This window comes from Marmota flaviventris, chromosome 13 (assembly GCF_047511675.1).
Source record: "Marmota flaviventris isolate mMarFla1 chromosome 13, mMarFla1.hap1, whole genome shotgun sequence".
Taxonomy (NCBI): Eukaryota; Metazoa; Chordata; class Mammalia; order Rodentia; family Sciuridae; genus Marmota; species Marmota flaviventris.
Genome location: NC_092510.1, coordinates 99,532,245 through 99,558,498, shown reverse-complemented (window position 1 = coordinate 99,558,498; position 26,254 = coordinate 99,532,245). Strand labels below are relative to the sequence as shown.

The 26,254-nt window shown below is 61.2% G+C and overlaps 1 protein-coding gene across 1 annotated transcript in view; it reads left to right on the top strand.

Moving 5' to 3' along the window:
• The first annotated feature begins 11,001 nt into the window (after window positions 1-11,001).
• The window catches only part of Fibcd1 (fibrinogen C domain containing 1), a 28,544-nt gene continuing 13,291 nt past the window's right edge, over window positions 11,002-26,254 (top strand). Inside the window, exons 1-4 of the mRNA XM_027943190.2 lie at window positions 11,002-11,073; window positions 19,208-19,687; window positions 23,116-23,275; window positions 23,679-23,815. Coding sequence (XP_027798991.1) covers window positions 11,002-11,073; window positions 19,208-19,687; window positions 23,116-23,275; window positions 23,679-23,815 — 849 coding nt within the window. The remainder of the gene's footprint in view (window positions 11,074-19,207; window positions 19,688-23,115; window positions 23,276-23,678; window positions 23,816-26,254) is intronic.

Here is a 26,254-nt window from a genome sequence, read left to right as displayed (position 1 = left end):
GGTAGGGTTTGGGGAGATAATGCCAACGGTGCCCTTTGGGGCAGACTGGGTGCTACATGCTGTCGTTGTAATAGAACCACAATGATCCCCAGCGGGTAGCAGGCTTTGGGCTCAGCACTGTCCATCCACCCTACATGAGTCCTCTCTGATCCCTGGGAAGCAGCTGCAGTGGTTTTAAAATCTGCTTCCTTAGAGCAGGCCTAGCTGTGCCCTCTCTGAGTGGACGGCCGGCAGGGCACACTTCTCATGAGCAGTGGAAATGAAGAAACGCGACTGCCAAGAGCAGGACGTACAAGACTGTGGCTGCCCCAGGCTCCATGGCACATGCCTGTCATCCCAGCTACTCAGGAGGCTGAGGCTGGAGGATCCCAAGTTTGAGGCCAGCCTCAACAACTCAGTGAGACTCTGCCTTGAAATAAAAAGGAAAGGGCTGGGGATGTGACTCACTGGTAGAGGTCTCACCTGGCATATGAGAGGCCCTGGGTTCCACTCCAGTACAACATTAAAAAAAATAATAACTTATGGCTTCTGTCTCATTCTTTCTCTTGGTTGCTCGCTCTGGTCACGTTGTGAGGACTCTCAAGCCGCCCTATAGAGAAGCCCTGGGGCAAGAAACTGAGGCTTCCACCAAACAGCCATGAGAGGGCGCCATCCTGGAAGTGGCTCCTCCAGCCCCAGCCCAGTCCCTGCTGACATGTGACTTCAACCCACGGAGGGGCCCTGAACTAAGAGCCACCCAGCTAAACTGCTCCTGCATTGCCAACCCTCAAAAACCAGATGAGATGATAAACACTGTTGTCTTAAGCAGCTGAGCTGCGGAACAGTGTGTCAGCCGCAGTGATAACCAGCCTGCGAGCACTTCTCCTTTTGGCTCAGACTCGAAATCCCCGGTGGGAGGCCTTCCAGGCAGGGGACCTGGCTTAGACAGAGCTGTCCCAGCCAGAGCACTTGTCTCAGTACAAAGAGCATTTGTCAGGATCCTCCAGCAGCGGGGGCTTCCTTCTCCTTGGGGGCTGCCGCTTGGACACCAGAGTGGAAGGCTGTGTCACCAGGAGCACTCAGCCACTGGAGCAGGTCCAGGCTGGCCGAGGGGCTCCTTTCACTCTGTGCCGGGAGCAACCACACCCCTTCATTAGGACCCTCCCTCTCCACTGCCTCAGCCCAGTGCAGACCCTCCGTGCTGGGATGCAGGCCGGGACCTGGGCTGTGGGAGGCAGGTCACCCCCACGTCCTCAGGTGCAGAGACAGGCAGAGAGAGCCTGGGGGAGGGAGGCCACGGCTGGAGCCTTCCCACCCAAGGTCAGCTCGCAACAGTGTGGGAAAGAAGGCTGGAGATTCCAAGGGCAAGGCCAAAGCCGGGCAGGGGGACGGGGAGTCTTAAAGACAGTCCTGCCCTTTGACTCCATAATTCTATTCCTGGGAATCCACCCTCAGGAAATAATTAGCAAGACCGACTGAGTGCTGGGAGACTATAGACTGCGCTGTTCAGCAACAACTGAAGAAGATGTGTAAAGTCCAGGGGATTCACCAACCGCCTCTCTGTTCCAAATCTGGAGTCCGACGCCCGGTACGAGTCTCCACCCTGCAGTCGGGTGACCTCGGGGCCTCAGTCTCCTCATCTGTAAATGGGGAGAATAGCCAGACTGAGCCACGGTCCCCGTGAGGATTCCAGGAAGCAGTAGCTGTAACACGCTCAGCTCAGCTCCCAGAACCTAGGGCCCTCTTATAACATCAGCGTCATTGTCAAGGAGATCTACGTTAAACACGAGGCTTTGAATTATTAAAGACATGGGCAATTCTCCCAGTCAGGTGACCCAGTGGCCTATGTCGGATAACCCAGCAGGTAGAACGTAAAGGCCATCTCTGCTCTAGCCTGAGGCTAGAGGGTGCTGATGGCACGTGACCTCCATCACTGCCCCTCTGGTGTCTGGTGTCCAACGTCCAGCGTCCATCCTGCGGAGCTGCCAAAGGCCAAGTGGTAAGTGATGTATCTGGAGTGACAGGGAAGCCCTGAGGGGAGGTGTGGGGGGATGCAGGGGAGGGAGGCGGCCAGTACTGGGTGTTCTGTGCTGGTGCTGGCCACCTGGGCCCAAGCCCCTGGGGACTCTGGGAAACCAGGTAGCACTGCTTCCCCAGGGACGAGGGAGCTGGACGGTCATCTCCACGTTCCAACTCCCATCGTCAGTGGCCAAGGGCTGTCCTTGGGAGACAGAGTGCCTCTGCAGATCTGGCACGTTCTGGAATGCCCAGGAGGACAGAGGTCTGACGGCGTCAGCGGTCAACCACGGCACGTGTGGAGTAGACGCGGCTGTGCTTTTCCCACCCCAACCCCAGAGCAAGCCCTCTCCCAGCCCAGGACGCTGCCATCCCACTGGCCCAACATCCCCATCGTCCCCAGTGATGACTAAGGAAACAGATGAGAAGGAAGCACCCAGAGTGGTGACAGCATCGTCTCTGGACGTGGTGACAATATGTGCATTTTACAATTGGGAAAAAAAAAATATGAATCCCCACATTCACAGGCAGCAGCAGGGGCCATGGGGTCCGGGGCCAGGAGACACTCAGGGCGCCTCTCCGGTGGCTCACAATGATCACCTTGACATCACCGCTCTGAATGCTGGCTCAGCACTTCCTGTGGGCAGGCCCAGCCCTGGGGCCCCTGGCGGTCTCCCGTCCTCCGCCCACTGCACTGGGAGGGAGGAGAGCTCTTGGCCTCTGCTCCTGTGTCAGTCAGCCGCAGCTGTGCCGCCGCCGTGTGAGGACCAGTCCCAGCACTGACGGCTAACCGCCACAGTGTTTGTCTTTCTGGTTTGTGGCTCTGCTGGTGCAGGCCCTGAACACATCTCTCGCCCTCTGGGAGCTGCCGTTTCCCAGGGCAGGGCCTGCTCATGGCCATGGCAGGGGGGCAGGAGGGTGGCGCTCAGAAGTTCACACTCCTTAGCTAAAGCAAGCCTCGAGGGCACGTCCCCTGCAGATGGGTAGGAGGCACACAGGTCACCAGTTGAAGGGCACAGGTGTGTGACTCTAACAGGGAGGATCTGGGAGCACAGATGCCACCTCCCCCAGAGCTCCCACCCACCTGTGACCTCCTCCAGCCTCGGGGATTCAAGGCCCACCCCATGCCCTCAGAAGCCCTAATGGACACCTCCAACTTAGCTCCTGGCCACAGTCGCCCCGCCCCCCAGTCTCCCCACCTCATCAGGAGGACCGCTGTCCTGAGGTGGCCCCAGACCTCGGGTCCCCTGGTTTTCCTCCGCCTTGGTCCTCACGGGGCTCCCCCAGCCAGGCCTCCGAGCTCTGTCTCCTGAACCTGTCCCTCGTCGGCCTGCTCCTGCCTGTGTGCACAGCCAGCTAAGCTGCCTCTATCCCTCGCCCGGCACAGCAGCAGCTCCTCACTGTCCCTGTCCTCAAAGTGGCAGTCGGAGCAAAAGTGCAAAAATGTCCATCAGATCACACAGGCCCCTGCCTGTGAACTCCTCGAGGTTTCCACTGCAACCGTCATAAATCCATGCCCTTCCCCTGCTTGCCTCGGCCACCCCTCCTTCCCTCTCTGACCTCATCTCTCCCCAGCCTGCCCCCTGTGCTCCACCAGGCTGCACAGCTGGTCAGCTCTTCACACAGGCCAGCCTTGTTCCTGCCCCAGGGCCTTTGCACCTGGGATTCCCTGCCTGGTTCACTCTCCCTCAGAGCCTCCTCCACAGTCTCCTCTAATCTCCCTATGTGACAGCACCCTGCTTTACTTTCTAAGGTCACCATTCAAACACAGCTTACTTGTTCACTGGAATTGAACTCTGCAAGTGGAAGGAACGTGCGGGTGGATTGGACACCGGAGGAGGCAAGAGAGTGAGGCTTCTCCCTGGAGCTCTGAGGGTCGGAGCTTCGAGCTGGTCTTCATAAGGGAGTCCATCTAGGGGAGCCTCGGCCTGGGAGCCCAGGAGCTGTGCCAGGGCCGTGAGAACCCTCGGCGGAGGTCAGGAGGTTGCCTCAGCCCCGCGAGCAGTACACCTGCCCCCAGGCGTGGTCTGATGAGCCCCGGGTTGCGGGTGCCAGGAAGGTGGGCCCCGCAGAGCAGGCCACGTGAGCCAACAGGCAGATGGGAAGGGGTCACCCTGCCGGCGAGGAGGGTGACAGGGAAATGTCCCCTGTCCCCATGAAGATCTGGGCTGCAGGGCTTGGATGCTTCTCCCAGGGGAAGCACCGGTGGCGCTGGAAGGCAGCCTGGCGGGCTTGGAAGGGGCTCTTTGTCCTCTGGGAGGCGGGAGGGTGGGCTGGGAGCCAGTGAGCCAGGCGCGCCCTTCCACCCCATTGACACTCTGAGGTCTGGCCCCGACCTCGACTTCCTCTGAGGCGCAGGTGACAGCCGAGCTGCCTTTCCAGCCACCGTTTTTAGGATGGACCCTCTGGCAGGTGATGCCGAGGGAGGACCCCGCTGGGGCAGCTTCTCCTGGGGATGGGCTGTCCCCCGCCGAGAGCCCAGAGAGCATGGGGCCGGGGGAGGCTGCGGGAGGCTGGGGGAGGCAGGGGAGGCTGCGGGGCCTTGTCCAGGGAGCCTTTGCTGAGTGACAAGGTGAGAGAATGGACACAGGGGGGGCCACAAGTGCGCTAGGAGGCACAGCTAGCCGTGACATTCAGGGGGCAGTGGCGGAATGCCAGGCACCTGGACCTCCACGCCCTGCAGGAGGGCTGTCCCACGGTGCCACCATGGTGGGAAGCCACTGGGCTGCATTCCTGTACCCTCAGCCACTCCCACCCGTGACCCAGCATTGTCCAAAGGTTGTGTCCACAACACTCCAGGGGACATGCGGCCCCAAGTTCCTGGCCACCCTTCTTAACAGCCCAAAGTGGAAACAGGCCACAAGTCCACCAACGGGAAAGTCGTCCAACTGAGGCGGAGATGAATACCACGCTCAGCAGAGGGGGCAGCAGCCAGGTCCCCAGGCCCCAGGCTGGGCCCCCCCCATATGGTCCCACTCACAAGACGTAAGCTTTGGTGATGGACACACCTGGACGGTGATCTTGGGGGACGGTGACCAGGACGGGCATGAGGCAGTTTTCTAGAAGAGTGGCAATGCTCTCTATGCTATGGGTGCTATGCATTGACGGACATGATGGTCAAGACCCCCCACGCTGCACCCCTACGACCGGCACTAGGAGACGCGGCTCGGGGGTGGAGCCTCACGAACACCAGGCCCTGGTTCATTCTCCAGCACCCAGGAAAAACACGTTAGAATGATCTGTGCATTTTATTACATGCAAACCTGGCTGTCACTGTGTCCTCAAGTCAGGAGGAAACATCCGCATGTGGGAAGGAGGGACTTTGTTTTTAATATGGCGGACTAAATGCCTCTCTGAACATTTGGATACCAGAGTCCACAGAGCTCAGAAACAAAATGACAAACATCATGTTAAATGAACACCTAAACATACACACACACACACACAGCAAGGACAATCGGGGTCTGCAGCCACATTGCCCAAAAGCATTGTCAATTAGGGGAAGCAGACCTTGGGGTTCAGGGTCTGGGACACAGGCCTTGGGGTCCCAGAAAGGATGGGAGCAAGGCCAGGAACCAAGGCCACATCCTTGGTGAAGGCACAGATCAGAGAAAGTGCTCTCTCCAAGGAGAAAGTATGGCACAGAAGACATCCCCTGTAAATTAATGCCCACCGCCTGTTCTTACGGATATTTTTGGATCCAAATTTACTGCATGGGAACTTAAAGTGGTCCTGGGTTGGGAATGTCTTCAGATGCCCCCTGGAAGCAAGCTCACCCTCCAGGGAAGACCAACTCCCAGCCCAGGACACAGGACTCCCACAGACAAAGCTCTGACAGAGACAGAGCCACAGTCCAAAAGTACAAAACACGCACGAAAACAAGCTGTCCTCGAGTGAGAGCTGAGGACACGGCAACCCACAGGACGGGCACCGGGGACTTCAGACGACGGAGCTCGTCTGCAGAATGCCAAAGGACGTGAGAAGAGGGCCCACTGTGGTGAAGCTGGGCCACTCGTGGGTTGGGATGTGGCCCCTGGTTGTATCCAGGCTTCTGAGCAAGAATTTGATTTTTGTACCCAGTTACTTTTGATTCAACACCACAAATCTGTAACCTAATTGTTGGTTGCAGAGAGGCCCCCAATTCTGCCGCTGTGGGTTTCAAATGTGGATTCTGGAGTCAGACTGTGGGGTTTAAATTCAGGCTGTATGTTAATGGGATGAATCACTTTGAACAAGGCGCTTCTCAGACCCGAACTGTGCACAAGGATGCCGAACAAGACCCAGTGTCTTCCAGCCTTCAAAAGAACAATTCCCCTTTCTCCTCCGTATTTATTGAGCCCCAACTGTATGCAGGGGACCTGTGGGTGCAGGTGCGATCCTCCCTCGCTCCTGGGTTCCAGCCTCAGCCTTGGGGGCTTGCTCTGGGCACCTGCTTCTCTGGGCGCAGCTGACAGACTCGCCACAGATGCCACACACAGCATCCAGTGGACTCAAGGCACAGAGGCCCGGTGCACAGGGAGCCAACACAAAGGGACGCACGCACACGGGCACACTCCCTGCTAATTCCTGCCTTTGAGAACAGTCTCTGGTCTGTCATCCCCACTCAGTGTTGACAAAGCAAAATAAAAAATAAAAAGAAAGAAAGAAATCCACCCTGTCACTTGGACTCCCCACCCTGCCAGGCTTGGCAGCCCCACCCCCACCCCCGCCTTTGTATTATGGGTTTGTGTCAAGGTGTGTTGGATTCTAAATTAAATGTCAGCCCACTGTACATTTCTGGCTCCAGCTGCAGAAAATGAGGAGCTGGCGTTGGAGACCATCCAGTTGTTCAGCTCCCCGTGCCTAACCGTGAGGGGTGACAAGCCCGTTGAATCACCGCACAGCACCTTTCCGTGCCATGGGAAGCCAAGACAAATTCATTTTTAATGATAAATGTGACTGTCAGAGTTAAGTTGGAGCAGCTTTACAGGGAGAACTGAGTGCCTGTGGCAGAGCAGGGCAGAGGCTGGGTGGACGAGGGCCAGAGGTCCTGACCTCTTGGCCAGCCAGCCCCAGGCCCCGGGAGATGGGCACATTTGACATTCCCTCCACGTTCGCTGAGTCCCTTGCTGCAATCCAGTTCAGGAGCTCTCAGACAAGAGGCGCCAAGGCATTTGAGAAAGAGAGTGGGTTCCAGCAGTGCACAGACCAGGGCTCAAATCCTGGCCCCACCAATTTCTGTGTGACCTCGGTCCAGGTACTTCTCTCTGAACGGGGATATTAGCAATACCCACAGGTCTTGGGTGAGGATGACTTAAGTAAGAGGTAGTGCTCACGAGCAGGGTCTAGCACAGGGGATATGCTTACCAAATGGTGATTTGGTATTGATTATACAGTTTTTTATAATGTATTTTAAAGTATTAGGGATTGAACCCAGAGCCTGTCACATACTAGGCAAGGGCTCTACCCCTCAGCTACATCCCCAGCCTGGTTTTTACTTTCTATTTTGAGGCTGGGCCTTGCTAAGTTGTCCAGGCTAGCCTTGAACTTGCCATCCTCCTGCCTCAGCCTCCTGAGTGGCTGGGATAAAGGTGGGCACCAACACACCCAGCTTATATTATTAAGGAGACTGCTACTGTGCTGCGTAAGTGACCTTTCCGCGTCCATTTCCTTACCTATAAAAGGAGATGGTAAGAGCTCCCACCTAGTAGAGGGGCTGAGCAGAGGGTGATACTCAACAGATGGCAACTGGCCCAGGGGTGGCACCTGGATATTGTCACCCTATGTCCCCAGCTACTCTTCCTTGTCCCCTCATTAGCACTCTTGGTTTCTGTTCCTCCCACATGGTGTGCCTCACTGTCTGCCCCACACCCCTCCCTGTGTCAGGTCCCCAGAAGCCACACCCTCCCAGTAGGCTGCAGTGGGCACCTGTCAAGGACCATGCCCAGGCCAGCTGACAACCTGTGATTGATAAGGCCTGGTCTACAGGGCGAGTGGGTCAGATCAGAGCCCTTCCTTCTCCCTGGAATTTAAACTAAGTATCTCAGACAGGGCCTTGTCTGTTGGGGAGTTATCGCCTTGGATCTGGTCCCATGTGGCCTGCAGGCCACATGGGCTCTGGCCTCCCTGAGATGGATCCTGGGCTGGCTGGGAAGTCCCGATCCTAGCCAGGCCAGCACGCTGCGCAGGCTTAGCGTTGGTGTCCTGCACCGCGGGCTTTGTCCCAAGGCTATGGGAGGTGGGGAGACTGCTCTGTGGGCTCAGCTGTCCTCTCTTCCAGCAGGTCTCAGGGCGGGGTCGCACAGGCTCTGGGACGGCTTCCATCTCCTCCGCATGACGCCCTGAGGGGTTGGTGACAGGTGCAGCTCTTCTCCAGGACAATGCCCAGGAGCATCAGGTGAGCTCAGCCTGCAAAGCACCTGCAGGCTCACGCCAGTCATGTGTCACGGCTGACCCTCTGGTGTCCTAAACAGAGGCATCATAGGGCGGGTGATGGGGTGTGGACTGAACCCCAACATGCACACTGCAGCCCCATAGGCAGGAGGGTTGAGGATCCTTTGCTGAGCGGGTGTGATGACCCGGCAGAAAACACTGCCAGGAGGAGCCGCTAGGTGGCCCCCGCTCACCTGTCCAGGCTCCCTCTGCAGGCCTGGGAGCAGGCGGTCTGGAGCAAGCTGGGTGGGCACCTGCCCAGGCACACAGCTTGCTGTGGCCCCGCACTGGGAACTCCTTCCTCCCCAGCATCCAGGCACCCCTGCCTTCACGGGAGGCCTATGACCCTTCTCGGGTGCGTTCCCTGGCCACCCAGCACACCCCCCCAGGACTTCCTCTGCTGGCCCTCAGCACCCTCACTCAGACTGCAGAGACTCATCTGGGGTTGACATGCTCTGCCTAACTCCAACTGTGGAACGGCAGACATGCAGCCCCTACCCCAAGCTTGCTTCATACCAGACCCCCTGCAGGGGCTGCACACCTCCCAGCTTCCTCCTCAATGAGGAAACCCAGCTCAGGAGAGAACATGGAATCTACGGGGGGGGGGGGGGGGGGTTGTGTGTCTAGGCCTTCCTGCCAGGTGCCTTAACATACCGTCACTTAGAACCCCACCGAGGCCTTCCTGGAGGGTGCTGTGAACCCCTTGGAGTATGTGGAGAAACTCAGGCCACACAGCCAGGACCCTGTTTCTCCACCACATCCTTCTGCCCAGGCCTGAGGGTCCTCCAGGTCACCCACCCACTCTCTAATTAATAGTAAAAAAGGAGGACACACAGAAAGAGCCAGAGTTTAGAACGGAACCCAAGTCTGACTCAGCCAGTGCTGGGAGATCCTCTCCAACAACCTGGCCAGAGCCTGGGCAGCTGAGGTGGGCTGCAGGTGAGGCCAGCAGGGACCAGGGAGGAAAAGAAGGTTGTAGACCCACAGGAACTGGGAACCCAGCTTCTGGCTAGTGACTGACAGTCTCCTCACACGGCCTGGGGCCACCACCAGTCCGTTGTAGTTCTCGGAGACCAGGAGCACTCCTGCCCCGAGCCCCCACCCCCAGGTGGCCTGCCGCGACCGCGGAGAGGGACAAGGAGAGGGACAAAGATGGGGAGACAGACTGGCAGCCGGTGGGAGAGAGACGAAGACGGTGCCAGGGAACAGCGTGGCGGGCCAAGGCGCCCCGGGAGCCGGAAAACAGCTTCGGGAGAAGCGGGGGACGGGAACGGGGGCGTCTATCTGGAGCTGGGGGAGCCGGAGACAGGCGACCGCAGACAGGCGCGGGGGAGGGGCAGCCGGCGGGGGCGCGGCGTGGGGCGTGTGGGAGCCACCCGGTCAGAAGCCACAATAGCAGCTCGTTAACGGTGCAGATTAAGGACTTTGTCAATTACCTCCGAAGGCTGCTCGGGCGGATTAAATGCTTTTAAAAGTGCTGCCGGTGGGAAGGGGCGCCTAAGAAGCCCCCCTCCCGGCTCAAATCCCTCCTCTCCGGGCAGAGGGGGAGGCGGGGGACTGGGACTGCGCGGGACGCGTCGGGAGCGCGGAAAGGTCGCGGAGCAGCTCGTACGCGCGCCCGCGGCGCCCGCAGCTGTCCTAGCGGCAGGGACCCAGGTTCGGCCCGCGAGCCTCCTGGGCAGAGAAGCGTCGATCCGCTGTGGGCCCGCGAGCTCCAGGGCACGGGTCTGGGAACGCAGGCCGAGGCGTTCCCAAAACCCGGCTGGAGCGTCGGGGCTGGAACGGGGCGGGGCAGGCGGCCGGAGACTCCCCGGCTGGGCACACTTGCCCCAGGACCCCGACCAAGACCTCGGGCCCACAGGGGGCGCACTCTTGCCTGTCCCCACCCCTGACTCCTAGGGTTTAGGAGTGGGCCCCGCGCCCCGAGCCCAGCGGAGCGCGGCACCGCTCCCGGGAGACGCTCGACGGCGCCGCGGGGGCGTCCACGAGGCCCGCTTGGCGCCGCGCCCCGCGCAGGGTGAGTTGGTGCGAGTCCCGCCGAGAGGAAGTTTGTGCAGAGGTGCCGTCAGCCCGCAGCCCGTGCCCGTTTGCCGGGGGTCTGGGGACCAGTTCTGCCTCCTTTATCCGGGCCGTTTGGGAGGTGGAGTTGACTCTCCAAGTCCGCGGTGCCTGTGCGCGTGCTGGTGTGTGTACGTGCGTGCGTGCGTGTGTGTCGGGGGGAGGCCGAGGGGAGCAATAAAAGGCAGGAGAGTCCGAGACAAAAAAGACACGGAGATTGAGAAGGGGGCGGGAGAAGGAGCTGGGAGAGGAGCGCGCAGGGAGGCGCGGGAGCGGGGAGCGGGGACGGCGCGCAGCGAGAGCGGCAGGCGGGCTGGCAGCGGGCGGCTCTCGCGCTCCCGCACACACCCGCGCGCACACCGGGACACACACACACCTGCACACAGCCGCCCGCTGCCGGGTCGCCCCGGTGCCGGGTACCGAGGAAGGGACCCGGCGGACAGAGCGCGCTCCGCGCCCGAGCCTGCGCCCACCTCGCCGCCTTTGCGCTCCGCAGCGGCGCGCCTCGGCAGGCGCCCCCGCCAGTCCTGCCGGAAGATGGTCAACGACCGGTGGAAGACCATGGGCGGTGCTTCCCAACTTGAGGAACGGCCCCGCGACAAGCCGCAGGTACACACCGGCGCGGGGACAGGGGCCAGCGGCTGGTGAGGTGCTGTCCGCTTGGGCTGCAAGGCGGGCACCTACTGCGGGGGCTGGAGTTTGGGGAGCTCCTGCCAGGAGGCCCGGGGCGGGCACCCTTCTATCCTCCCCATAGGATACTGGACTCGGGGCTCAGATGGGGGCGGCGCCCCCGGAGGAGCTTCTCGGGCTGTGGCCAGGTGCACCCTGCTCCAGTCCCCAGCAGAGATTCTGGGTACTCGTGTGCAGACTGAGTAGAGGACCTATAGTTAGCTATGATCAGCCCTTTAGTTTGCTCTTGACCGACAAATGACTTCCCTTGCTGAATCGATTTCCTCACCTCTATCTTGGGCATCTTCAGCACTTACAAAGTCCCCACTCTGGATGCCACCCTGTGCCAGGCACCTGGTACATCAACCTGAGCTTCAGAACCAGAAGTGGCTTCCCTGGATCTCCCCTTAATCTTTCCCGTATGTCAGGACCCTGCATACAGCAGGGAATCAATACACGTTCATCTCCTGTTAAGAAGGCTGGACATTGTGATTCTCTGACTTTAAGGCGAGCAAAGCAAGGCTCAGAGAGGCCCATCTCCAGCCTGAGGCTACACAGCTCTGCAGGGATCTGAACCCTGGTCTGTGTGCTTCAGGGCTGGTTGGGCCCTCCCTTCCTGCTCCTCTGCCCTGCTGGAGACTTGGAGGGTGCCCACCTCTGTCCCGGAGGGTGGGAAGAGGTGAGAGTAGAGCAGGGCTGGCCATCATCGAGGGGTGCCATCCAGAGCTGAGGTGGAGGGGCTGCCCCAGGGCTGCCCCAGGCTGGGCTACCAAGGGACAGGGCAGGCAGGCTGGAGGAGCGGCTGCTCACCATGGAGAGGAGATAATGGGGCTGTTCGTTTTAAATTTTAAATTTCTTCCAGACAGCTGTCACTGGGGAAGGAACAGTGAGTTTGCAGCCACTGGAGGGGGCGGCAGGGGCGGGCCTTGGCGGCCCCTGCTCTCTGGAGCTGCAGCCTGCTCCTTCTTCTGAAGTGACACTGGTGTGGCAGGGGGACCCAGCCTCCGGCAGTTGGCACACCTTTTCCCTTCCTCTGCACTGCCTCACTTCCCAAAGCCGTCTGGGGGCCGGTCAGCGGTGTGCATCCCACATCTCAGACTGGGGTCAGGGTGGTCACCAGTCACACAGCCTGTAAGCAGAAGAGCAAAGATCCAGACCCAGGCTGAGCCCCAACCTTCTCCCAAGCTTCTCCCACCGCCTTCTCAGGGGACAGGAGGGTCTACCTGACTGCCTAAGCTTGGTCTCCCCCAAGCCATCCAGGTACCAAGCCCCTCCTGCTGAGTCTGGACTCAGCCTTAATTTCTAAACTTGTCCTTGAGGGCCGTCCCCAGCCTGGCCCCATCTCTCTTCCTCTGAGTCCCCTGCAGGTACGGACTGCTTGTCATTTGCCGACTCTGGGTCTCCCTCGACTTCCAGATCTTTGATCTCTCTTCCTGTTGGCTCTACCAGGCTCCCCAACACACACACACACACACACACACACACACACACGCCTCTTCATTCAGGGACACCTTACCTAGTCCTCAAACCCAGCGCAAATGAAGCCACCTCCTCTGGGAAGCCTTCCCAGATGCCTAGTGGCCGTGTCTCTCAGTCCCAGTAGGGTTCTTAGCCTGTGCCTCCACTCTGCCCCATCCCCCAGCACTGGGTCCCCCCTCCAGGGCAGTTCCCTTTGGACAGACACCTTCTGGGTCCTCACTTGTGGTCCCCCTGCAGGCCCAGGCCCCCTTCCTTCCAGGCCGTTCAGGTTGGGAGCTGAAAGCTGTTTGCTGAGTGAGCTGCTCAGAGCTTCAGCCAGGAGGGGCCTTGGGCGATGAGCCAGGGAGCCTGCGCTGTCTCTAGGGGAGGTGGCTTCTAGGGATCCGTTTGAGATGTGGCTTCAAGGTGTCCTGGGCCAGGCTCAGCCTCCCAGGCCTGCTGCTCCCCAGGGGCTCAGCTCCCAGCTGCACGTGCCCCTGAGCATGACTGGGGTCCAGGAGCCTGAGCCAATACCAGAAACCCCTCTCCTCACATGGTGAGCCAGCAGGTGGCCGGCTGTCCCCTGGGCCAGCTCTATGCTTATTTGAAGCTTCAGACGGAGCCCAGGCCTTTCTTGTGCCCACTGTCAAGGCAGAGAGAGCCTCGGGGCCCTGGTTCCCTCGAGGCCTGCCTCCCCTGGGCAGCCTCCCCTCCCTTGCTTCCACTTTCACCTTAGCCATTGATTGACAGGCTGTGTGACTCTGGGTAAGTTATGCCTCCTCTCTGGGCCTGGGCTGTACCGTCTGTAAAATGGGAGCAGCAAAATCTGCGTCCTCCTCCCTTTAGGACTGAGTGAAATATGGGGTGTTGTGCAAACTGTAAAGCACTGTGCACCCATGAAGAGGTTGGTTCTCAAAGCACCTGGACCCCTTTCCCAGGCTGTCAGGACCCTAATCTCTTCTCTGCACCCCAGCTCCCACCACAAGGGCCTCTGTCACAGGTCCCTTCTTCTAGAATATTCCAGTGCCCACCCCGGGGTACCAGTTGGGCTCAGCCCTTCATCTCTCACTTCTTAGTCACAACCACCCTGGAAGTTGGGTGGCAGAGGTGCCCATCACCCAGGACAGACGAGGACACGAGGCGCTGGAGCTGGGAGCTGAGCCCGGGCACTCGGGCAGCAGAGGGCGGCCTCTGGGAAGAGCAAGGAGGGAGGTTCAGCCAGAGTGACGGCATCCTTCCCCGGGGCAGGGCTCCGCTCGGGTGTGTGGCTCTCAGGGCACGTCCACACCCCTGGGTCCCGGGACCACCTCGGGCCACTCCGTCTGTCTGGCCTCTTCTTCTCATTTTCTGGGTGACCTAGGACACGTTGCTGACCTCAGCGTCAGGACCGTCCTTTCACCGGGCAGAAGGAGGGGCCCCCAGGCTCCGGAGCACAAGGGTGCGGCAAAGTCTGCAGGAGTTGGAGTTACTTGGATGAAAGGATCTACAACTAGACATGGTCCTTCCAGCCTGGAGGGAGGAAGTTACCAGAAACTGTCTCCTCCCTAGGGAGGTGAGGGCTGGTTTCCACAGTCCCTAAGCCTCCCCGCAATGAGGTTGACCTGCAGCCCATCCCAGACAGTGTCTCTTGATGTTTTCAAAACTTCAAAAAAACATCCCAGAAAGAAAGAAACAAATTCTCATGGGGAAGTTTTTCCTGATGTCTAACCTTAACTCCTGCTGTATTTAATCCACTTGGTGGCTATTTATGGAGAACATACTTGGTGCAAGGAGGCTGTGCCTCAGGAGGCTTAGAGTCCCAGAAGCAAACCCAGAAGCCAGACTTTATCATACCACAGGCGGTGGGACTCAGCATGACCACTGGGCCTCATCCCTCATGTTTCCTGGGGCTTGGGATGGGGCCACGTTTGGGGTGAGGGAGAGGGAGAGGGGAGAGGAGACTCCTGGGGCTCCCCTGTCCTGCTGCTCCGGAGCTCACTGTGCAGCCCTGTGTGGCCGGTGGGCAGCCCCGGGCAGGCAGAGGCCGCAGTGGAGAAGCTTGGTGGAGAGGGCTCAGGTGCAGGGGAGGGTCACCAGGGCTGACACTAGCCGAGCCTCCGGTGCCCTGGGGTGGTCTCAGTGCCCTGGACGGCTTTGCCTTGGGGGAGTCCTTGTGTTGGAGTTGGGGGAGGGGGAGCCGGCAGGGAGATGGTCACTGTGGTCTCTGTGGTGGGGCCTGGGCCAGGGCAGGACCTGGGGGTGGGGCAGTGGTCGAGGGGGCAGCAGAGGCAGGGGACAGAGCTGGGTGACTGACTGGATGTGGGTGAGGGGGCCCAGGGAGGTGCTAGCTTTGGAGGACAGCTGGTGGGTTGGTGCCATCCTCCTGCTGGGGTGGACAGACCCTGGTGTGGGCTTCAGTGGGCGTGAGGCCCAGGCAGGCCACCTGGGAGGCCAGGAGCTGTGTGTTTGGGGAGAGTGGACAGGCCATTATAGGAAACCTCTGGGGGCAGACCCCAGCAGACCAGAGCCGAGCGCCCCCTGGGGAGCCAGAGAGCCTGGGGGCTTCGCGCCTCCAGGAGGGGCGACGTCTGCAGCTGCTTCCTTCTGGACACCGTAAGCCCCTCTTCCTGGGACCCTCCCAGTGCTGTGGCTCCAGATGCCCCTCAGAATGGTCTCCATTGAAGAGGCTCTGGCAGGACAGGGGCACCTGCTCAGGTCACACAGGAGGCCAATCTCTTCCTACATTTGGGGGACTCCAGAATTGGAACAGAAACACCCGCCCTTTCCCAAGGGCTTCTGCCAGGGCCTGGGGCTCATAATTCAGGTGGAGGAAGAACCCCCGGGCTCTGGGCTGGGGCAGGGGCTGTGCGGCTCCCTCAGGGCTCCAGAGCACCCAGGCTCCTGGTTCTTCCAGTCCACGGCCCCTGGATATCCTCCTGGGATGAACAGCTTCCTGCCTGGCTGGGGCTCCGGGGAGAGGCAGTGGGGCGCAGAGGCTCACGTAGGCTCTGACCTCGCCTGCCCCCTGGAGGGGGACCTTCTTCTGTGACTTCATCCAAGGAGATAGGCTCGGGCCACTCAGGGGACTGTGCCACCCACCTTCCTCAGAATCAAGGCAGAAGGGCAGCGTGAGGGCGGAGCTCCTCCCCCTCAGCCCTCTTATCCTTCCCCAGAGCTCCACTGGGGACTGGTGACACCGAGTAGATAGCCTGAGCAGGTGGCACCTAACTGGGGCACCTCCTGCCTCTCTCCCAGCCCAAGTCCATCTTGTCCTCTGTGGGCTAAGGTTTTCCAAGCAGCCATGGACCCTGGGCTGGCACTGGGGGTCACTCAAGGAACAAAGCTGTGTCCCCCGCAGTTGGTAGCTCACATGGGCAGTTAGTGGCTGAAGTGGACCTTGAACCTGGGTCTCCCTTCCTGGGCTCCGGGAGGCTGGCCTCAAGGCTGCCACCTGGGATGCCTCGTTCAGGGGAAGTGGGGCCCCTCCCCCTCGCGCCATCCTCTGGGGTCCCTGGCTCTGTGGTGGCCAAAGGCTGATCAGTGAGCCGCAGCCCAAGGCCCCCTCGCCGGCTCCTCGCTGTCTCAGGCAGATTTCTTTGCGAGGCACGTAAACCACAGCCTATAAAAGCGAATAGCACTTCATCTTTAAGGTTGATCTCTGAAGACTAATTCTCCTCTGCCAAGTGCCCTGCTTCGTCTCCTGGCTGCGATGTCCCTGCCTCCAGGGTCCCCAAGCCTGCGAGAGCCCCTGCCCTCCTTGGTGGCCTCTGTCTTCCCAGGGAGAGCTGGGGGTGGAGAGGAGGGTGCCCGGTCGGTCGGGCTGGTGTCCTGGACGCCCCGTGGGGGGGTGGCTGGCTGCTCTGCAGAGCACCCCCACCACGCCAGCCAGGGACCTGGACGCTGCACAGTCCAAGGATGCAGCGCAGAGATGCTCGGGGCAAGGTGTCTCCCGGCGGACGCTGGAACACGCAAGGCTGGGACTTACTTGCTGACGCGGGGCTTTGTCTCCGGAGCCCCAGCCGGAGCTCCTTAAGAGGAGGAAAGACCCGGGAGGATGCTGGGGAGTGGTCCTGGCGCATCTGCCCACCGCGAGCCGCCCAGCCTGCAGAGGCTGCCTCTACTGCTTGTCCCCACGTGGCTTTGGGCTTGGGTCCTTGCTCTCTGAGCCTCAGTTTCCCGTAGGCAAGGTGAGCTGGACCCTGCTGTTCACTGCAGGAGGTTGCTTGGAGCTGGGGGGAGCACGCGGGTGCCCATGGAGTGACCGATCGTGCCAAGCCTGTCTCTCTGTGAGCCGCTGGGGCCTGGGCCGGCCCAGAGGTCACCTTCATTCTGTGCCGCATCATCAGAGGTGGGCACAGGGTCAGAAGTGGCCCTGCCTCAGGATCCGGGGCTCAGTGGGGAGGCATGAGCCTCTGCCGACCATGCACGGCAGGTCCCAGCAGACCCTCGCCTCCTCCCCAGTCCAGCATCGTCCTGCAGACATGGCCTAGGCCATCTGCTCTTCCTTCCTTCTGTCCATCCATCCGTCTGTCCGTCCATCAATATCCAGCAGTCAAGACAGTCTGTGCCCGGCAGTGAGCAGGTCCTCGCCTGTGCTGGGACTCACCGTCCAGGGCATCCGCCAGCCCTGAGTCCCCAGAAACGCCGTCCACGGCTTCCATCACCTGCCCACGTGGCTCAGCGCCCCAGGGAGGTTATGAATCACAGTCCCTGGGACACGAGCTCCCCACCCGGGGTCTGACCTCCCCACCCTCGTGTCCTCAGGGAGCCTGGCTCCTAGGGAGACCCAGAGAATGTTGCATGGGGGATCTAATGACCTTCTGTCTCAACCAGCACCATCATGGGGAACGGGGAGAAGCCCCCAAGCTCAGGGAAGGAGGGAAATCCAGGAAGGCTTCCTGGAGGAGATGACCCCGCTGGGGCCTGAGGAGGAAAGCCAGTTGGGCCACCAGGAAAGGGAGTAAGGCGAGCAGCTGTGCCCGGCCCAGGAGCAGCCCGTGCGGAGCCGGGGGAGCTGGGGTGGAGTCTGGCTGGAAAAGATTGTCCGGGTGTGGGGGACCCGGCATCATGACCAGAGAGACAGTCCAAGGACCTCTGTCCCTCATCTTGACAAAAAACCAGACCCTTCCTCAGGGTCCCCAGGTCTGCCTGCCCCTCCTCACCTGTCCTCTTCTTATTAGCATGTGAATTTACAGAAAGGCAGCTGGTGCCTCCCGACGCTTTCTCAGTAGTAAGACCTGACGGATTGTCTCCCCAAGGCAGCCAGAGCGCTGTCAGTTACAGTGCAAGACGCCCCTGCAACGTCAGAGATGCTACAATGTGGAGAGAGAGAGAGAGAGAGAGAGAGAGAGAAGGGGGGGTGCCCCTCAGGCATCCAGAGCCACAGAAATAAAACCACCAACAGACACTGGCGCACGTTGATCGCGGGATAATAAAAGCTGCTAATATTTATCGCAGAAACACAGGGGCCAGGCACAGCTCCAAGTGCTTTTGTATACTAACTCATTTAAAGAAGCATCTCAGATTCAGCAAGTTGGAAATGTGTGTCATGACGTTGAGGAGACTCAGTGGTAGGGGGTCCCTGGCCCTGGGGGAAAGCAGGAGGCTTGGGATCCAACTGAAGCTCTGTTCCTAATTTGCTGTGTCACTCTGGGAAAGCCCCTTGCCCTCTCGGGGCCTCTTTTCCTTTGTGTAAAATGTCCAGTAGCTGCCAGCGGTTCACCCCGTGAATCTGCCCCATAAGCACTTGCTGCTGTGAGCCACGCCCGCCCTTAACTGCAAGCTGCACTTTGGCTGGGGCTGCTTTGGTCATTAGGCCCCGCCCAGAGGGCCCGGTCCTCTGACCTGTCCCCTGCCTTCCCTGCCTCCATTCATCCCGTTCTGGGAGTCACAGCCTCAGTCTTTAAGGCAGGGACCTTCCCCAGTGGCCTTCGGGCTGTTTGGCATTTGTCCTGCCAGGGCCCTGCCCTGTGAAGAGGGCCAGCCCAGGGGAGAGGAGAGGAGATGTTAGGCAGCCACTCTGTGCCCAGCAGGTAGAGACCAGCCACCGTAGAACAGACAAGGGATCCGCGGGACCTTTGGTGACTGGCATCCACTACCCCAGGGCAGTGACAGCATGTCCATTTTAGCATGACCCACGTCACCATTCAGACTCTCTCCCTGGGTCAGCAGAGCAGGTGCCCACATACAGAGAGACGCGAGCCACTATTGCTGCATTTTTACAGGTGAGGAAACTGAGGCTCAGAGAGGTGAGGTCCCTCTGCAGAGGTCACACAGGAACCTGAGCCCAGGCCTGCGGGCGGCAGAGTGGGGATGTGCCTCAGCCCCCACTGGACCCGCGGGGCTCTGTGGGATCCAGGTGGCTGCACGTGAAGGGGACCGGGGGCCGCTGTGCTGCACTGTGGCAGGTGGCAGGTGGGGCAGGGGGTCAGAGGGAAGGCAGAGTGCACTTCTCCCTGTCCTGGCTGCCCTCTGGGCCCTGGCTCCCTCCACCTTTCTAGTTCTCTTGCTGCCCGCGCCCCCAGCACCCCCGAGTCCTCACTGGGCAGAGCCGGAGGCCGGGGTCTGCCCCTGACGCTTGCCCCCCTCTCTCCTGTCCGTCTGTCTGTCTGTCCATGCATCCTGGGCTGGCCTGCAGCGGCCGAGCTGTGGCTACGTGCTGTGCACCGTGCTGCTGTCCCTGGCCGTGCTGCTGGCTGTGGCCGTCACCAGCGCAGTGCTCTTCCTGAACCACGTGCACGCCCCGGGCACGGCGCCCCCACCCATCGTCAGCACGGGACCGGCCGGGGCCAACAGTGCCCTGGTCACCGTGGAGAGGGCCGACAGCTCCCGCCTCAGCATCCTCATCGACCCACGTTGCCCTGACCTTGCGGACGGCTTTGCCCGGCTGGAGGGTGCCCAGGCCTCGGTGCTGCGGGCGCTGACTGAGCACCAGGCCCGGCCACAGCTGGCGGACACCCAGGAGCAGGAGCTGCTGGACACCCTGGCCGACCAGCTGCCCCGACTGCTGGCCAGGGCCTCGGAGCTGCAGGCCGAGTGCACGGGGCTGCGCAAGGGGCACGGCCTGCTGGGCCAGGGGCTCAGCTCCCTGCAGCATGAGCAGGGCCGCCTCATCCAGGTAAGGGGTGGGGCTGTGCCTCGGGCCTCGCAGAGGTGGGGGCTGCTGACACCACGCGCTGCCCTTGGACTGGCGCCTGCAGCCCAGGCCTCACTTCAGCCCCGACCAGGGGCCGTGGCCGTTGCCGTCTGCGGAGAGCATGAGGCCAGAGGCAAAGTCTCGCCCACAGCCACCAGCTCCTGGCTACCAGGGTCCAGACCCTGTCTGTCCTGCACATTCTCCTGGTGACCCTGGGACAGCCAAGGGTCACGCTTGGGGCCCTCCAAGAGGCAGGGTGATGCTGGCAAGGCTGGGCACCATCCTGTCATAGCAAAGTGAGGCTCAGAGGGGTGCGACGTGCTCAAGGCTGTGTGGTTGGATAGTGCCCGAGGTGGGGTCAGAGAGCTGCACCCTGTCCCCAGAGTCCCCCCCATACACCGCCCACAGCCTTCCAGGGATGCAGACCCTCAGTCTGTCCCCACCCCGCCCTTCCCTGCCCCTGAGTCAGGTTCCTGCAGGCACCAGCGGGGCTGGATGAAGGATTGCTGGCATCCCTGTGGTGACAGCCCCAAGGCACTGGCCAGAAGGTGCCCCTTTATGGGGTCAGGGACTTTGGACTGTCTAGCTGCCTCTACCACTTTCCACAACAAAAACTGAGGCCCAGAGAGGGGCGGGGGGAGTGGTGGTGGTGTCCTGGTATTGTGCCTGGAATTCAGCCACCGGCTACCTGCTCAGACTCCAGCCCTGAGCCCTGTCACCCCTGTGACTCCCCAGGGGCTGGAACCCAGCCCAGGCCGCCAGCAGCGCCCTAGCCTTTTCCATCCACCCCCCTTCCGGACACCAGGGATGACCAAGCACTTGGTCACTCCGTAGCTCATGAGCAATGGGCTCTTCCCTCCCTCTGAAGGCTGCAGCTGGAGAAATTACAGTCCTCATCGCCCTGTCGGGGTGACAGATGGGGCGGGCTGGGGGAAGCTTAGCTGGCCTTCCCGCCGCCCCTCCCCCCAGAGCGTCCCTGCAGGCGGGAGAGCTCCAGGCTCACCCTCCCCAGGCTCGGCCTGGTCAGCAGGGGCCTGGCCCGCCAACAACGCTCACCCTTTGGGCTGGGAGGGCCCCCCCTCCATTGCATGGACAGCTTTCCTGGGACCCTTTCCTGCCACAGCCCCCAGACGTGGTTGTCCCTCAACACTGTTGAGCTTCCCAGTCTCCAGATTCCAGAGACCTGCCTCTTTGTCTCACCCAGAGGCAGCGGCCATGGCTCTGAAGAAGCCCTCCTCTCCCTGTGCCAGACGCCCAGCTGCACAGCCCTGAGTTCTCAAAGCCCGGCCTCCGCGGGCGTTGGCAGAGGCCAGTTGGGCAGGTTCCAGACCCCAGCCCTACCCCCCAGAACCTAGCACAGGAGCAAGCGTCAGGTGTTCTCAGGCAGGGTCCCCCCAGGCCCTCTGGCTGGGCTGAGCTTCTGCCCTGAGGGTCTGAGGTGGCAGAGCTGGGGTCCGGCCTGGCCAGCTGGGGTCCTCGGGCAGGTCACATCTCTCCAGGCTGGTTTTTCTCACCTGTAAAATGGGGTAACACGTCCATGCCGAGGGACGTGAGAGCCCTCGGGGAGGCTCAGCCGTGCCAGGCCCTGTGTTAAGGGTGACCTTCAGCCCAGTACCCCACGGAGGTGGAGGGGCAGACGCAAAGGGCTTCGGGAGCTTGGTCGCCCGCAAGATGCTGGGAGCAGCCACTGGGATTCTGGCCTCTGAAGCAGCCGCCTCCTCCCGGTGCGAGCAGGGACTGACTTGCCCATTAATTCGGGGCATGTTTATGTGAACATTTTCAACTTTAATCATTTGCTGGTTGAACCGAGGTCTTCCCTGCCCGTTAGCAAGAGGGAGGGCCGCGCCTGAGTTCCTGAGCTGAGGCTGCTCCGCCTCTTGGAAGGACGAGCCACAGCACGGTGGCTCCACTGCCCAAGCCCCCGGGCTGCCCGCGTCCCTCCAAGGGGCCCGCCCAATGGCCAGTGACCCCGCTGCGCTGCTCCCCCAGGCCCAGCCCTCACCGAATCCCCTGCTTGGCGGAGGGGAAGGTGACAGGGGAACTGACAGCTTCGCTGGCTGCCTCCCGCGAGCGGGCATCATATTTTGTAAACTGCCGGCTGGTGCGTTTCTATTTTCCTTCCTCCGATGGGCTATTATCTGGCGAGTGACAGGTTCGGTGTGTGAGACCGGCCTGCTGCACGCTGCCAGCTGCCTGTAATCTGCCCATGTCCCTCCCTCCCTCCCCCTCCACGTGGTCCCACAGCCTCCTGGAAACCAGGCTGTGGAAGCAGGAGACCCCAGACCCTTCAGGCCACCGGCACCCCAGAACCCCCCAGGGAGCCACAGGGTCCTGCTGAGCTCCTGCCCTGGGCAGCAAGGGGCAGGAGGGCAGGAGTCAAAAAAAGGACACTGGTGTAGTGCTTGGGAACCCCCACCCAGAAAGACTGTCCTCATCCCCCTGTGCAGGCCAGAGAGGTCTCACTCTGCCAGGGGCCTGGCTCCCCCAGACCTTGGGTTTGTTGTACAGTGACACAGTCCTGGGGAAGTGACCTGAGGCCTGGTCCTCATGCCTGCTCCCTCACAGGGACTGCTCCTCATTCTGGGCCTCAGTTTCCCCATTTGTAACAAGGAGTTGACGACCTCAAGTCCCAGCCCTCTGCAGCACTGTGGGAGGCCCAGAGAGGTCCGCGACATCAGCCGACCGCGGAACCTCAAAGCAGCGGTCCCATAGGGGATGGGGCTTCGGAGCGGGTGTCCTTGGTCCTGGACCCAGCCCCTAGCCTGTGTCCAGGCTCCCGTCACCTCGCCAAGCCTCAGTATCCCTCTGTCAAGGGCAGATCTGTCACCCCTGCCTGGCAACCTTGCTTGGGGGCCAGAAGAGGTGGCAGGTGGGTGTCCTCCAGCCTGGGGGTGCCATGGAGCTCTGGGAGCACGCCCTGGGCCCACTGTGCTGTTTGCAGTGGCCACCAGGGCAGTTTGGCCAGGGAGGTGATGTTGGCCCCGTTTTCCATAGAAGGACCCCTACAGGGCACTTGCCGTAGCTGTGGAACTGGTCAGTGGGTGGTCAGGCTGACCCCAGCCTGGCCCTGCCACGAGCTGCCTCCACCCACACCCGGCCACCTGTACAGAAATGGCTGAAGGGCAGTCAGGCGGCAGGAACCTGCTGGGACACACTGCCTCCTCCCACCTGGGCCCCTGCCCTCGGGGACCCCAGGTCTCAGACCTGCAGCAGCCAGCAGAGCTCGGCTGACCCTCAGACACCCTGCACAGGGAGCCGGGTCGGAGCAGGCCGGGGCTCACTGGGCCAGGAGCCCACTTCTGCCTTGGGGGAGGGCCCTTCTGGCAGGTTTCTGGCGCGCTGTGTGCCCGTGACCCTGCGGGGTCCCTGCGGGGTCTCTGTGCCCTCCAGTGAGCCCCCGTGCTCTGCAGCTTCTCTCCGAGAGCCAAGGCCACCTGGCTCACCTGGTGAACTCTGTCAGCGACGTCCTGGATGCCCTGCAGAGGGACCGAGGGCTGAGCCGGCCCCGAGTCAAGGCCGACCTCCAGAGGGCTCCTTCCAGGGGCGCCCGGCCCCGGGGCTGCGCCAACGGTGAGTGGACGGGGGATGCCTCCCAGGTGACTCATGGGTCCTGCCCTGGCGAGCAGGGAGAGCCAGGGCCCCACCGTGCCCTGTCCTTGGCCACCCACCTCACGGCTCTGGTAGACAAGGGAACACTCCGGCTGGGGACCCAGGATTTCCTGTGGCTGAGCAGCTGCGAGCACGTCACCCACACCCTCCCGTCGAGCTCTCTTAACCCATTTACCAGAGAAGAAAAGTGAGGTCCAGAGAGTGTCGGAACCAAGTTCTGGCTCTAAGGCCGGTGCTCCTGACTGCACGTGGCATCGTGGGGTGGACAGACAAGTCAGAGAGAGCAGGGACTGTTTGGGTAGGAAGGGGTGGTGGGGACATGGGCCTGGGCCGTGGCCACCCTGATGGGCCTTCCCCATGGCAGGCTCTCGGCCCCGAGACTGCCTGGACGTCCTCCTCAGTGGACAACAGGACGATGGTGTTTACTCCGTCTTCCCCACCCACTACCCCGCGGGCTTCCAGGTCTACTGTGACATGCGCACCGACGGTGGCGGCTGGACGGTGAGTGTGCATGTGAATCTGGTGCTGTGAGCAGCTGCCTGGGACCCACCCGGCCCGGGCCGTAGGCCCAGCCTGACCCCCACCCCCACCTGGACCCGGAAAGGGGGCCCGTGCCCCGAGGGAGCGGCAGCAGACAGGAGCAACCTCGTGCGTCCTTGTTCTGGAGGTGTGCTGGGTCCCGGGATGAAACACGGCTCTGGAGCCGCTGGGTGGTGGACCTCGAGGGCCGCGGCGTGGGCGCTGGACTTCCTGAGCTATCCACCGTGCGGTGTGTGCAGGGCAAAGGGGGGACGTGAGGCGGATGGCTTCCTGGCGAGGAGCCGTCGGATTCCTGCAGCTCCTGGTTCCTGCCTGGTTGGGTCATGGGAGCAATGGGATGTCCCAACCAAGGGACAGGGATGGGACAGTTACCAGTGCCTCTGAAGTTCCTCTGGGAGAAGGGGTGCAGGAGACAGAGGCTCAGGTTTGATGACCACAGGGCGCCTCCAGACCCGCCAGCCGGACGCTCCTTCAGGCAGGGCCTGGTGCTCTGTCTGCAGGGGGCCAAGGGAAACTGGCTCGTGGTCCTGCGGGACTGAGGTCACCAGGTCTCTGTCTTGGTGGCCACTGTTCGGGAAAACAGGAGACCAAAGGGAAAGGCCTGGTGGGCTTCGCTCCAGTGACAAGACTTGTAGACCCTGAAATTTGAATTTCAAAAAATGCTCACATATTCCTCCCCAAGTGTTATTCAGAGGACATTTTAAAATTCTTCTTTTGATTTTTAAAAAAATCATTTAAAAAGTTCAAAATCCTTCTCGGCTTGCTGTCCAGGAGCGGGCAGCGCCAGGAGCCGTGCTGCAGGCCTGGTCGAGCTGGCCACTCTCGACCGTGGGAAGTGAGTTTCCGTCCCAACCCTGAACCCCAGCCCCTTCGCAGGCACCACTGGCCATTGCTTGATTTTGTGCAAATTTGAAAAATGCACGTCCCTTCCTTTATGAGGACGCCCTGTCTCCTCCCACCTGAGCCCCTGGGCGCTAGGCTTGGTGAGTTTGCCCTGTTGGCCAGATGCCCTTGAGCAGTGAACAACTTGAACCACCCTCCCCACATGCCGCCCTGAAAAATCGCTCACCCTTCCCTCACACGCTGACTGTGACTGGGACATCACTCAGCCACGGAGAGCAGGCTCCTTAGGGCTTCTCAACGTCACATTTAATTGCAATTCAACAGACACTTTTGAGTACCTGCTCTATGCTGGTCCTGGGGAAGCACGGAGATGAGGAAGGCTTTGTCCTCCCAAGAAGGCTGGAGTCTCGGGGCTCGGGAAGAGTCCCGCAGCAAAGGCTGGGTGCCCTGAGCCAGCTTCTACAGGAGGGGCTTTTCTGATCGCCTTACGGGTGGGCGGGGCTGCTCAGTGTGGGAAGGAAGAGAAGGTGCCCCAGGAAGAGGGTGGCCTGGCGGGCTGGAGCCAGGAAGCGCGGGGCCCACCCAGGGCACAGGGACTCAGCTGGCACCCGAGGCTGGAGAGGCGCGGCTACGGTGGTTGATGTCCTAGTCTGTGGGCTTGAGACAGACACTGGGGAGCTATTGAGGGTGGTGGAGAGAAGAAAGACGGGGTGAGAATTGTGCTTCAAGGCAGGGGTGCAGCTGGATGGTAGAGCATTTACCTACTATGCGCTAGGCCCTGGGCTCCAGCCCAGCACTGCAAATAAAGAGAAAGGAATTGTGTTTCATGTGCCCAAACCTGGCTGTGGGCATCACTGGCGAGAGCGGGAAGAGAGAGGGGAAGAGGTGCTTCATACAGGCCTAGGTGGAGCCCCTTTGCCAGAGAGGCAGAGGTGCATGAAGGTTGCTTGCTCCGTCCGTCATCCAAGGACAGACCTGGGCTTGGCTTTCAGTCCTGCTGTGTGATCTTGGGCAAGTTACTTAAGTTCTCTGAGCTTCTGTTTCCTCCTGCATCACTTAGACCTTTGAAAGGCAAGCCCCAGGAAGGGACTGACCTAGGCAGAAAAGGAGCGTGCTGGAGGGAGACGGGAGGCCAGAGGAACCCGCACAGGGCCACTCAGCCAGCAAGACTCCCACGCCAGGGGGGTTGGCCTGGTGAGGACCCCATCCCCCAGGGCCGCCAGGGAGTGCTGGATGCGCAAGGCCGGGGGCATCCTCAGTCTTTCTCCGGAGGCCGTTCTCACAGCAGTGATTCCAAGCCTGCGAGGGCCCCGAGGGGCCTGTGCCTGGCCCTGCCGAGCCTGGAAGGATGAGGAAGGACAGCCCAGAGGTCCAGGTGAGCTTCCTGGAGCACCAGGTGTGCCCGGAGCACCTTGCACACGGCCTGGAAGCCGTTCGGTCCTCTCCGTGACCGTGAGCCTTGCCCAGGGCCAGGCACTGGCCACCTGCCCCTCACTCTCCACCAGGAGGGCATCTGCAGCAGTCCAGGGGACAGGGATGGGCACCTGATGCCGGGGG